Genomic DNA, 13872 nt, shown 5'->3' on the forward strand with positions numbered 1-13872 from the left:
GTTAGCAAGTTATCGTTATGTTAGCGAACGATACTTGCAGCTATCTCATTAGAATGAAATGACATAATGTGAATAAACGTATTGTGAATAAAACTTTAGTACATTTCCTCGTCCCTGAACATGATTTCTGCCTGAATCATGTCAGATAGATTTTCATCGGCAATGGTGGTTGTTTGATAATGACGACAACAACTTCCATCATCCCGCGCTACTTCACGACACCATCAATCTATGTCTTTTGTTATTGTTTTGATTGAGAGACCCATAGCGACATAAGTGCGATTACACAACGGACCCCTGTGTTGTGCAATCTGAACGTAACCCTAAAAGACAGCAAGAATAGACTCTTAGGCTGATTGCTGCTTGATGTCATCACCCTCAAACTGCACATTCAAAAAGGGCTGTTTGTGGAGCCCTTTAGGCTCAGCCAGATTTTAAAATTTGGCATGAAGAGCAGCAATTCATCACACTGTTTGACTCTGTTGTATCCAAGAGGAGAGCTTTGTGATGCCAGGGGACAGCGTACACATTTTAAGACCAGGAGTTGCACTGATATTAAAGAAGTAAACCAGCCTGCATCTTCTCTTCCTTCATGCCACGTGGGCTTCACCGAGGGAATAGACGTGGATCCCACTGGGTTTATCTCTTCATTCAGCTGTGGAAAAACTTGTTTACATAATTTTCTGAGTGATTAAAAACAAGGTTTTAACTTTGATATTATTTAATACTCAAAACAAGCCATGTTTTGAGTTCTGTGTTTATGCAAGAAAAAGCACGACACAAATTCCTGCCTTGACTCACAGATACAAGTGATATAATCCTTTTTTTTATGCACATCAATAAGTAATAGGCCACAGCTGTTTGTTTTTAATTTTACACAACTGTCACAGCCGCTCTTTTATTATAGATAGTTGAGACGGTTATCTTGCACATATTAATGTCACTCTGACAATGTCACAGATCAACATGGCTCTGGTGCAGACAGCATGTGTTTACTTTAAATCAGTGAGTTGTTTAAACCAGACCTCTGCCCTGCTCACAAGGCTCAATGCAGCCAGATCCCCCTGCAGTCAAAACCCACGCTGGTATATAAAGGACCAATCTGAAACATCAGCTCCCACTCCTCCGTTTCACCATGCGGGGGCTCCTCCTCTGCTGCCTTGTGGCCCTGGCCTGTAAGTTCTCATTTATTCATTCACATTATTTTACTTGTAAGAATGATATCACAGTCCAGCCTCGTAATTCTTTAAATTCAGTTTGCAAACGACTCATAATCCTGAGGTTGATTCAATTATTTTGATTTCTTTTTTTTTTCCCATATTTGCAATTTTAATTCATTCCACCATTCATCAGAAAAAAAAAAGGATATTAAGAAAGTTAAGATATTAATCTATTTGCAGTTGATCAATCATGAATAATCAGCATAAGTCATTTGGGCATGAATAAAAAAACAAGAGTGACTTTTAGAGGTGAGTCAGGTGTCATTCATGGAGTAATGTGAATTTCACTTCAGCTATCAATCAGATTTTTGTTGTATTTAGATATATTCATGTGGATGTTTGTTTAGTTTACACTGTTGTTTATTTAGTTTTTTAAGATTCTACTGTTTATTTTTTTATTACATGTTTTGGGCTCATGGAAATATGTCTTTTTCCTTTAACATGTTGTCCCTTGGATTAGAGTGTTTTGTAGATCACAAATAAATCGAATCAAAACAGAAATCTGCTGATTTGCTCACAAACGTTTTAATGCTGACACTATGTTTGACTTATTTTCTTTTAGCATGTCAAAGTGTCCATTATGGTGAGTCTTTTTTATCATCATCATAAAAGAAAACCTTTTTCTTTTTACCTTTTTCAAACACTTTCCATAAAGAACAAGTGACATGACATTTCATTGTGGAAACATATTCCAGAGCTCGGCCTGGACCCCAAGAAAACCTACGAGTACAAATATGAGGGAGAGGTGAATTTTGGCCTCGGCATGCCAAACCTTGCGGAGTCTGGCGTAAGAATGACGTGCAAGGCCAAGATCATCGGTGTGTCTGCACAAACATTCGTCCTTCAGGTAAAATAGAGGGTATTGCAAACTTCTGCAAAATATGTTGTTTAAATATATTAGAAATACTGTAACTGAGTAGCACACTATGAACAATGACTGGTGGTTAATCATTTAATGTCATGTCTGAGTCATAAATCAAGTAAAGTAGCAGTGGTGCATCATTTGTCATTTATCATTTATTCATGTCTCATAAATTATTTGGAGGTCAATTTAATAAACATCTGTTGAAAGGTTGTAGATGTGTGTAAACTACCTAATGAGTTGAAACTTTTGAGATTCTTCAGTTCAGAGATTGTTTGTTACAAATGTTTGCATGTCAACAGTTGCAGTGTGTGTGTCTATCTTCTATAATGCACAAACAGTCATCTTCCTGTACCTTTTTGCCATCTTTCAGTCATGAACAGATGCTGCGTTCAAACCCTGTTGGAAATATTCTAATTATAGTTAAGTAAGCTTAAACAATTTAGTAAAATAGTGCAGCCAAATGCCAGTTTGTGTCCACTTCTGTCGTTGTTATACATTTCACCGGTGTTTCATCTGACATGAATCTGAGCAGAAAATGAAAGTGTTTTCATGTGGACTCTCTACAAATACTCTTAAAATGTGGTACATGAGCAATAAAACTGCTTATTTCCATCTCTGGTTCACAGGTTTCAGATTTGACCTTCGAGGAGTTCAATGGCTTCCCGGGAAAAGACGGCTTTAATGCCTCCCCAAAGCTCACCCAGCGTATTGCTGCCCAGCTCATCAAACCCTTCATGTTTGACTACGCCGGTGGACACGTTGGTGACATCCGCGCCTCTGCTGAGGTTTCTGACACTGTTGTCAACATTGTGAGAGGGATACTGGGTTTCTTCCAAGTCACTGTCAAGACCACACAGAGGATCTATGAGCTTGAAGAGGTAAGACGCTGCTGACAAATAAACTTCTCTCTGCACCGTCTTCAGTAAAAGATTAAAGAAAGTTTAACTTTGTTTGTAGGTTGGCATCCATGGCAAGTGTCAGAGTAACTATGCTACTGAGGAAAACGTGGAAACAAAGGACATGACCATCACTCAGGTTGTGGATGTCAGTGACTGCAGGGAGAAAGCAGCAATCTACAGGGGAATGGCTACTGCTGTGCTCGATAAAGTCTCCAAACAGGTCTGTTTATCTCACTGCAGATGCATCTGATTCCACAATTATAAATGAAACAGACCAAACTCAGTGCTATTTTTATTTGTCTAGAGAGGGGAATCTGTCGTGTCAACAGTGAGGTATGTTTACACAGTCAAACCAACAGCAGAGGGAGGTCTCATTACCAGGGCTCACGGCCTGGAGCGACAGCACTTCAGTCCCTTCAATGTGAAGGGCGGCAGTTTCAAGATGCAAGCGACGTAAGACAAGAAAATATCTGCACATTACGCCTGCTCATCCACAGTGCTTGTCTGCAATACAAATCGGTTGCTTTAAATAACCTCTCCTGCAGGAAGGAAATGGTGCTGCTCGGTGTGAGTGACACAGCTAGAGCCATCACGTATGGGCCAATGGAAAGCAAGGGCAACCTTGTTTATAAGTTTGTCAATGCAGAGGCTAATGTCCCCATTATGATGCAGAACCTGGAGGACCCGCTGCCAAAGGTAATAATGATATACTGCTGCTATATAAACTTCATATTTTTGAAAAATCTTTCCAGAAAGGAGCAGGAAGCACTGTAAAAGATACACTAAGTTGCATTAAAATAAATATAGAAATAGCAGGAAAATATTAAATGAAATCAATTATATTCCTCACAATCAAGAAAAAAACATGATGATGACAAAATGATTTTCCTTTTCTAAAATCAGCTGAAATGAAAAGCATTTACTATCTCTTACATTGTGGACTAAATCTAAAGAAATCCAATAATCTTGTACGCTGACGACCTAATCAAAAGCTGTACTCTCTGTTTCTCTTTACAGGCAATCGAGCTGATCAAGCATCTGGCTGAAGCTAATAAATATCAGATTGATAGTGCAACAACTGAGGACACTATAAAGCTGTATCAGCTCCTGCGAGTGATGCCTTACGAGGGATTAGAAGTTATGTGGAAGCAATTTGCAGGAAATGTAGAGCACAGGTGAGTACTTGGTTATCACACAGTGTTTCAATTATGGAACCCCTTCTCATTTTCAGTGGTGGAAATGTACATTTACTCAAATTCTGTAATTAAGTACAATTTTGATGTACTTTGAAGCTACTTTATACTTTCCACATTTCACAGGGAAATATTGTACTTTTTACTCCTCTACATTTATCTGACAGATTTAGTCACTAATCTTTTTTTTCAGATTAAAATTGTGCACAGAAAACCTATAATGAGTTGGTAAGTATGGTAGTTAAAACTGGCTCCACCTCAACCAGCTACAACATTAATAATAATGCTACAGTAATAATAATAATGGCATAATACAGCACATGATATGACACCACTGAAATGAAAGGGGCCATTCTGGTGCCTAATAAGTACTTTTACTTTTGACACTTGTTGTCACCAATACTTTTGTACTTGTACTTAAGTAAACTCTTGAATGCAGGACTTTTACTTGTAACAGAGCATTTTTACAGTGTGGTACTTTTACAAAAGATCTAAATACTTCTAAATACCACCACTGCTCATTTTCTGTCCAAAAACAGAAAGAAAATGGGGCTTCAATATATTCTTTGAAATATTAAGAATTTAACATACATTTCATATATCAAAAGGAGATTGTAGAAATATATGAAAAGCCACATTTTTAGATATTCAGATATGTGGACTACATTTTTAAAAAAAAGGCACATTAGCAGGGGCCTTAAAACTGACTGCCTTGTCTTAAATATCCTACGGATTACATTCATATGCAACTATTCATGCTTTGAGGAAAATGTAATCTACCAAGATTAGATTATACAAAGTGAGCAATGTTGAACTGCAATTTTCCGTTCAGGAAGTATTGTGAAGGTTGTAGAGGTCAGGTGGTGCACAGGTGTGTAAGTGTTGCCTCAAACGCGATCTTTTACTAATCTTGGCCAAATTGTTTTAGTTGCTTCAGTTGAGAACTGCTGTGTTTGCAAAATAGTTTATAATGTTGTTATCTCGAGATCAGAAATTAATTATTTCATTATCTCGAGAAAACGTGATAATCAACCTGTTTACATGAGAAAAAAAGCTTTGTCATCTCAAGATAACGCGATAATCAACCCAAGTAATTAACTAGTGATCTTGAGATAAAAAAAAATTCAAGCCCAGAACCCAGAAAGTTATTAATTCCAAAGTTATTAGTACATTTATTCAACATGTCTTTGAAAGAGGAAATCATTCACAGATATCCTTTAACCAAGCTTTTCATTATAGTATCATAAGATGGTGAACAAAATAGTCCAAGGCCATCTCTCAAATCTGATACTGATCCACTCAACTGAATAGCTAATTGAAGAGTATCCTCCCTCTTAGTTCAGGAAGGATTTAGTCTGGCACATTACCATTGATGAGTGATTTATTATCATGTGAGGCGTGATGACAGAAATGTGACGACTGAAAGACTGCTTTCCTTGCTCATTAAGATTAAGGCACTGACACCTTGTATTTCATCCTGGGAAAGTGCAATTAATCGTGAGACCTGAACTTGTCCTTTACACTTTTATGTTTTAATTTTGTTCTCTTGATTTATCTGGAGGATAATCCTTATCTTAAACACAGCCAGATTTATCCATTTTCTCTTCTTTCACTTATTAGACGTTGGTTTTTGGACATGATTGTTGAGGTCAGCGACGCCAGAATACTGAAGTTCCTGGAAAACAGATTCCAGGCTGGAGATGTGTCTGCGGCTGAGGCTCTGGAAACTGTTGTGCTGGCGATTAACCATCTGCAGGCGATTCCTGAGCTGGTTGAGATGTCTAAAGTGAGTTAATTCTGAGGACGGAGAAAATATTTGCATATGAGAGATGATACCATGCAAACTTTCTACAAAACAAGATCATGTCAAAATGCCTCTGTCTCTCTTTCACAGATGTTCCTGAACATGCCCTTTAGTAAATCCAATATCTATTTGTGGCATACTGTGGTGCTTACCTACGGCTCTCTGGTGTACAAGCACTGCGCCTATTATACACCTTGTCCAGTAACTGCTGTTCAGGTAATCAAATGCAGAAATAAATCACATTCCTTTAATAAATAGAAACACATCACAGTTCATTAGGTAGGTGGTGAGACCTAAAGTGAATAAATTATCTGTATGTAAAATTATAAGTATATGTATCTATAATTACATGTAAAAACCACTTGTAAAAGCTGACTGCATATTTGTTTAACATCTGTACTAGCCGCTGCTGGACATGGCCACGGAAAGTCTGAGGAATGGCAATGAGGCAGACATGGTCATCGCTCTGAAAGCTCTGGGGAACGCAGGTCATCCAGGCAGCATTAAAACCATCATGCGCTTCCTCCCCGGAGTTGCTGCCACCCCTGTGAATCTGCCGCCTCGTGTGCTGAGTGCTGCTGTGCAGTCTATGAGACTCATAGCTGCCAGAGACCCTCACAGTGTAAGAACACCACTATATAGTACATGCAGGAATAAAAGAAGACTTTTTAGGTGCTCACTTATCACAGCTGTATTGTAGGTTTTTATATAAAGCATGTTTTTGGTGATTTCATACTCTGTGTTCCATAGTCAAGTTGAAAGTTACATTTTTTGATAAGGCCAACACATTCACACAAAACAGTGGACTATTCTAATCCTGGAAACCATATCATAATTGTCTTCATTGTGGCAGGCAAGAATCATTTTCAACAATCATGTGAAAATGGCAGGTCTGATTTATGCTATTGTAATGTTATCTTTATATTGTGGAGGTATATTTACGTCTACAACATTTACTGTAATCTGCCTTTCAAAGTTCGCCGTCAGTTCAGACAAAATAACAGAGATTGTGTTGGAACAGAAGAGAAATGTCCTGAGCAGCAGGTGGTTGAATGTGCGGTCTTATCATCATACTTGTGTTTTCAGGTTCAGGACAACACCATGAGCCTGTTCCTGCAGAAGAACCTTCCCACCGAGATACGCATGCTGGCCTTTATGATCCTGTTTGACACCAAGCCACCAATGGCTCTGGTGTCCACAGTAACGGCACATCTACACGAGGAAAAAGACCTCCATGTTGTTAGTTTTGCATACTCCTACTTGAGGAGCTTTGCCAGATCCACTACTCCAAACAATCACTTCCTGTGAGCAAAACAATGCATCAGTTGGGTGCTGTTTATTGTTGTTTACTTCATATAATTTCCAGCTTTAAACTTTTTCGTTCTCTACAATAGCTCAACTGCCTGCAATGTAGCCGTGAAAATCCTGGCCCCTAAGTTTGGTCGGCTCAGCTATCACTACAGCAAAGCAATGCGCATGGACTGGTTTAATGGTATGCTCAAATACAAAGTCCTACATTCTCTCTTGAATTTCTCTGACACCGCTATATGACAATTTGCTGTTTTCCCAATATAGATGATTTCCTAATTGGTACAGCCGCAGAAGTCTTCATGCTGAAAAGTGCAACGAACATCTTTCCCACTGAAATCATGATGAAAGGAAAATTTTATTTCATTGGTAGAATTCTGCAGCTACTGGAGGTACAGCGTGAAACATTAGCATTGAAACTTTCATTGAAGATGAATGCGTCTTCTCAATAATGAATAGTAATCATCTTCTTGTCTTTTTTGTGTTAAAGTTGGGTATCCATGCCGATGGAATTAAGGAGCTGCTTGGCACCAGCATCCCCAGATTTACAGGAAATCTTAGTTTAAGTGACTTTCAGGCTATTTTCGATGTGGTGAGTAGACTTTGAGGCAGTATTGTAACTGTACTATGATGTGTCAGTTTATTTGTTTGGGTGACTATTGTGCTGTGTCATTTTCAGCTTCAAAACTGGGAAATTCTGCCCAATGATAAGCCTATAATTTCTGCCTATACACGCGCCTCTGGACAAGAGTGGTTCTTTGCTGATATTAAGAAAGAGTTCATTGAGAACATCATCAGGGTGAGAGAATAATTGAACAAAAAAAACCTGCATAAAGAATAATCCTTTTATGTCTACGCCAGTTCAGTCAACAAAAAGGGCCATATTTTCATGCAGTGTACAAAGCCTGTTATAGTACATGCTGTTCTCCTCTGATCCTACTGGCAGGCTGTCAGTCCTTCTGCAGGGAAAGAAAGCCCTGTATGGGCTGCGATTGAGAATTTGCAGAGGGGAGTATCATGGCATAAGTCAAAGCCATTCTTAATCTTTGAGGTTCGCTACTTCCAAGCCACCACCCTGGGTCTCCCACTGGAGATTAGCAAATATTATGAATCCGTCAATGGGATCACTGTTAATGGTGAGGAGTCAAATCATACAGCATACAACTGCCTTACAAATCAAATTAGTATTTATTAATGACTAAAAAATCTATTTTACTTGTCATTTTTTCTTATGAAGCTAAAGCTGCAGTAAATCCACCAATGACTGAACATCTTGGACAACTGTTGACTTCTGAAATTTCACTGGAGACTGATGGCTTTATTGGGTGAAATATTATATATAATATATATTATATATATAAGTTGATTTAATTCAAAGAAGATATACTACCACCATGTTAAGCAAATATAATAGGAAGATATTACATATCATAATTGCCAAATTGCCTTTGTTTACTATTCAAAATCATACTGTGAAGTTTCAACTACTGAATTAAACTTTTCCTTTTTTAGTTTCACAAAGGATTTTTGGGTTTTCTATGGGATCAACACAGAGTTGTTCCAGTGTGGTTCTGAGTTTAAGAGCAAAATGCCTCTTTCTATCCCGTGGAAGTTTGCTGCCAAGATCAATGTCAGAGAAAAGAAGTTTGAACTCGACATCCCTCCATGCAAGAAAGAGTTTGAACTCTTTTCAGTCAGGTACGTTTTAGGGGAAAAATGGATTCACATAAGAATCACGATTCGTATCCTCTACAAGACTGAATGAATTCACAAAATCCGAAAATCCACTGTTGTACATCAATAATAACGTTATGGTTCCTCCTTGCTATGTTAACTAAACGTTCTGTTCAGCGTCAAACACTGACCTACATCAAGACCAACTAGCTTTACTGCCAGCTATATTTCATATTGCAACTCAGTGGCCTGAAAACATGAATTGAATGGTTTGTCATGCTCTACACTGGAGTTAAAGCCTAGAAATAGTGCCTGTTACCTATTTGTTGACTCAAGAACTGATGTTGAATCAAAAGTCAATTCTGCATCAAATCACGACTCTAATAATTGAAATCTGGAGATTACGACACCTAGTATGTATACTGTTTATGTTAAACAATTGTGCTTTAAGTTTTATACATGCTAACCACAATGCAGCCAATATGCCAAGTCTAAGAGTTCTTATTTTCCTTTCCAACCAACAGCTCCAACGTGTACGCAGTCTCCAGGAACATTGAAGAGCTTGCTTTGGCTAAAATGACTCCGATGATGCCCAACGCTATTGACTCCAATGATGAAGTCGTCCACATAGGCCCCACAGTTGTGAGGCCTGAGTCATATCAGGTACAATCGACACCTTCAGATTACTGTTAAAGAAAGATTTAAGATTTAAGATTTAAATTCAAGATTTACAGAAATGAAAGCAGATTAATATTTTTGTGATTGTTTCAATCCAACAGATCCCGAGACCAAACACCTGGCACCCGAGAGCCAAAATGTGTGCCGAGAGTAACATTTATGGAGCCGGTCTCTGTGTGGAATCTGAGTTAAGGAGAGATTATTATCATGAGGAATACCCTCTGTACTATTTCCTGGGATACACCCATGTGGCACTCAAAGTAGCCCCAGGTATGCACAACAAGTCCAACACATCACCAACACCATACAGTACTGTGCAATCCAAAACAACATCACAAATTTACATATGGCCTCAAGAATGTAACAAATATTTATAACAAATACAGACAACTGGAGTCACACTGCTAAACTTGCATGAGACACAAAACTCAGTGAAACTGAAAACTTTATTGCAAACCTTGCTGCAACTGTTGCTCCTGCCACCCAGTCTCACAGACCTACAGACAAGTCATTTGTTAAGGAAATAATATGTCTTTGCTCCATGGATATCGCAGCTGCTGCAGCATTTTGCAATTTTGACATGATTACTCATATCTATATCTTCAACTCATAATATTGAACTGTTGGCTTTTAACGGCCAATTCAAGGCCTTAAAGATGGTTTGCTGGCTTGGGTTATTGCCTGTATGAATTCCTCTTGGTTTTAACATTTGTACCTGACACCAAGCTGCAACAAAACAGGAAAACTTTTTGAGTTTAGTTCTACCTCAAAGTTATGCTGATGCTTTTATTCCTCGGAGTAACTTTCATCAGGCTGACAAACAGTGTGTTGCTGACTTCTCTGGTTAAATGTTTCAAATCGCATGCACCGATAACCACGCCCAACAGTGATGTCACGGTGTACTGACACACCTTGGAATGCACTTTTTTTTTTGGTTTTGCATAATTATCAAAGTAAAATAATGGTTTGACAGGCAAAGCAGAGATTGGTTTGCATTAGATTATACTGGTGTTTATATTAATGTGTCTGCCTTTATTCATTTCTTTCTTACCTTTTTGCTAACATAGTCTGTGCACTTTTATTAGCCCAGGCAATCAAAGCTGTTGACAAAATCCACTTTGAGGTTAATGCCGGCCCGAGCAGACATCCAATGAGCGCACACCAACTGCTCGAGACTCTGAGGAGGCTTTCCAAGGTATTTGGCTACCCTTGCAATGTTATTATCTCTGCACCTGCTCTGGTGTTGTATCCATTCACGTTCTCCTGTTGCTTAATTGTGTTTACAGGAAGCCACCCAGCAAGTACGTCTGTCCTCTGATTCAGCCTCAAGCGTCAGAGGCTCTCACCACAGCCATCATGACAGCATAATGGAAGTATGTTAAACATGCTCCTCAGAGAGTGACACAAAATATGGTTCACTGCTAAAAAAAATTAAACAGTTTGTACTGAGCAATGTCATCATGTAAGATGTTTTAGCTGTGATTATCATTCAGGATCCCACGGTCACCATGAAAAGAAAGTGATTCATATTAAGACTGCTCATTGTCAATAACAATCTGACATATACAGTAAATACAGTTTTCAGCCTTGTTGACTCTTACAGTCCCCAGCCCCATTGACCATTGAGTCCTCACATGACAGATAAGATGATCAATACTCTCCACATATTGGACATGATGCACACAAATCCATTACGGTCTAGTGGACTGTTTTCTGTTCCTTTCAACAGGCCTGGGACTCAACACCTGAAGCTGTAGTCAATATCAAAGCCTTTGCCATGAGTGGCAACCAGAAGCCCGAGGGTTACGATGCGGCCATCTACTACACGCCCGAGGCAAACATTCAGAGCGCCCAATTGATTGTGTCCCAGGTTGGAGAAGACACCAACTGGAAGATGTGCGTTGACACCAATATGGATGCCCACACCGAGGCAAAGGTAGGGAACACAGGAGGGGCAATTGTTATTCTTATCTGGGTCTGAGATGATTTTAGCACAATATGGTTTGATTCTGCGATTAAAAGGCTGAGAGATATTACAATAATACTGTTGTTAGCTTATGCTACTATCAACAATTTCTCTGAGACGACTTAATCCAGCAATGATCAATGATTGCTAGCTTTATCATTTAAAAACCTTGAACAATTTTTGTTTCCATCTTTCTTGACATGGAGAAATACACTCCTTCTCCAAAGTCGTCATACATCTCACATGTATAATGTGTGCAACTTCTCTACTTTATATATGTGAAGGTTCCTCTTAACTGCCTGACATGTTGGTACATTTATGCTGACAAACACATGACTAATGCTGACCCCCGTTGGCCGTGATTGCAGGTTTGAGGACTGGAATAATAATAGTGTCTGATTCCTTTATTTAATTTAAAATGTCAAATAGGCAGAAAAGAAAATTGTGCCTCAAAAATGTTTTGAGAATTTTGGCAGTTTTGATATCCAGTCCTATAAATCTGCTCAAATACACTGTATGATGGTTAAATTTCTATGTTAAAAATCATACAATCTGTTTAAGGTATTTTGTTATGTAGCATGTTGCATACCATGGCCAAAGAGTGTTTTGTTTGTAGAGACTTGCTTCATGATTGATCTCTTGTGTTTGGTCCAGGCACACATTAGATGGGGAGCTGAATGTCAGTCCTATGAAATGTCACTGAGAGGTGCAACTGCACATCTGCCTGGTTCCAAACCGACGCTCAAGGCCAAAGTACACTGGACCAAGATCCCAGAAACCATGACAGAGATGGGCAGAAGGTGAGCCTCAGTGGAATAAAGATGCAGTTTCTATCAAGGAAGAAAAATGTGAGGAGGAGGAAGAGGAGAGTGAGCTGAAGACGATAGGTGGAAGAGGACTTTGATTCACATTTTGAAGCAGCTTACTTTGCTTCACAGAGCATGGTGGAAACATTTTCAGTTTATGATTATGACACTTTTTTTCCTCTTCCAGAATTGATAGCTACATCCCAGGCATGGCTTTCCTTCTCGGCTTCTCCCAGAAACATGAGAGAAATGCCAAGCAGGAGGTTTCTGCATCAGTTGTTGCCGCCTCAGCAGACAGCGTCGATGTGAAGATTAAATTCCCAGAGGTGTTGGAGGCAACATTCACTACTCACATTTTTTATGCAAAACTTCTAAATCCTTGCATTTTATATAACTAATCTTGACTGCTGTGTTTACATGGATGTGTCATTTCTTCTGTGTTGTCATTAGTACACAGTCTACCGCCAGGCTTTCCCAGTTCCACTGCCACCTTCCAGTTTTCAGGAGTTTCAACACGACATCGGAAACACAACAATAGACAGCTTTGGACGCACATAAAAACACTGTCTGATTACAGTAAGCTTAATTGAATGTTCATACAAATCTTCTGTGTCTTTTTGAATATTGTGTATGTTTGTGTGTGTAAGCTTGTGTGTGTGTGTGTGTGGCAGTGGATTGTTTTGACAGACGTCTATGCAAAGCAGATGAGCAAAAACAAGCAAAGAGCTGTGTCGTTTTAGCTCGTTTCATAAAATATGTTTTGTGCTGCAGAAGGACAACAAAGCCCAGATGGGAGCCAGATGCCTCTTTTCACAGTGATAACACTGCACCCAAAAATCCCACCACCGTGATGAAAGTGAGGATCATAAAAGATGCATCAGTAATCCGTCAGATGTCACCAGTTTGGCAATAACCTGTAAAGGTCCTGATTTATTCATTTGAAAGCATGTTAATATTTGAACACCCTCTTTTGAAGAAACATTGTGTAAAGTCATGCTTATGTCCCCAAAATGTTGTATCTTCATGATACTGGATTTACCAAAAACTGGAAGTTTTGTTGTTTTGTTCTGATTCTGTCAGTATAAATCCTTTGTTCATCCAAACATTGTGTTAAATCTGTGTATTCCATGATATTAATACAGAGCAACCTGTTTTTTTCCCTCTTACTTTTCCTCTTACCTTAACATTTCACGAATCTCCCCCAAGTTCAGTTTTTGCTTGTTAACGCACTAAGAAAGATTAAGAAGTAGCTGGATTGTAGTTACAGTAGAACTAAATTATTGATATATGATGTGACACTAACTGAGGTACAATATGACTCATTAATAAATACAATACTGCAAACTACTGCAAATACTGCAAAAAACTTTTTTTAAATTAAGTGTCAACCTCGCCTGTTGCAAACGCTGTTGCTTTCGCTAAAAAAAGAAAGCAATTTGCATGACATTATATTTGCCAA

General features: G+C 38.7%; 1 protein-coding gene across 1 annotated transcript; it reads left to right on the forward strand.

Annotated features, from left to right (window-relative positions):
- The first annotated feature begins 1120 nt into the window (after positions 1-1120).
- On the forward strand, positions 1121-12971 carry vtg3 (vitellogenin 3, phosvitinless). Its single transcript, XM_070908913.1, has 27 exons — positions 1121-1175; positions 1783-1803; positions 1916-2067; positions 2712-2963; positions 3043-3204; positions 3289-3437; positions 3530-3680; positions 4002-4159; positions 5798-5963; positions 6072-6197; positions 6385-6603; positions 7068-7285; positions 7376-7473; positions 7557-7681; positions 7780-7881; positions 7969-8088; positions 8236-8425; positions 8527-8614; positions 8802-8987; positions 9488-9626; positions 9743-9911; positions 10727-10836; positions 10928-11014; positions 11371-11577; positions 12262-12407; positions 12601-12739; positions 12864-12971. The coding sequence occupies exons 1-27, from the start codon at positions 1136-1138 to the stop codon at positions 12969-12971; spliced, it is 3828 nt and encodes a 1275-aa protein (XP_070765014.1). The 5' UTR covers positions 1121-1135.
- The last annotated feature ends 901 nt before the right edge of the window (positions 12972-13872 follow it).

The sequence above is a fragment of the Enoplosus armatus genome, chromosome 7, assembly GCF_043641665.1.
Source record: "Enoplosus armatus isolate fEnoArm2 chromosome 7, fEnoArm2.hap1, whole genome shotgun sequence".
In the NCBI taxonomy this organism is placed as follows: Eukaryota; Metazoa; Chordata; class Actinopteri; order Centrarchiformes; family Enoplosidae; genus Enoplosus; species Enoplosus armatus.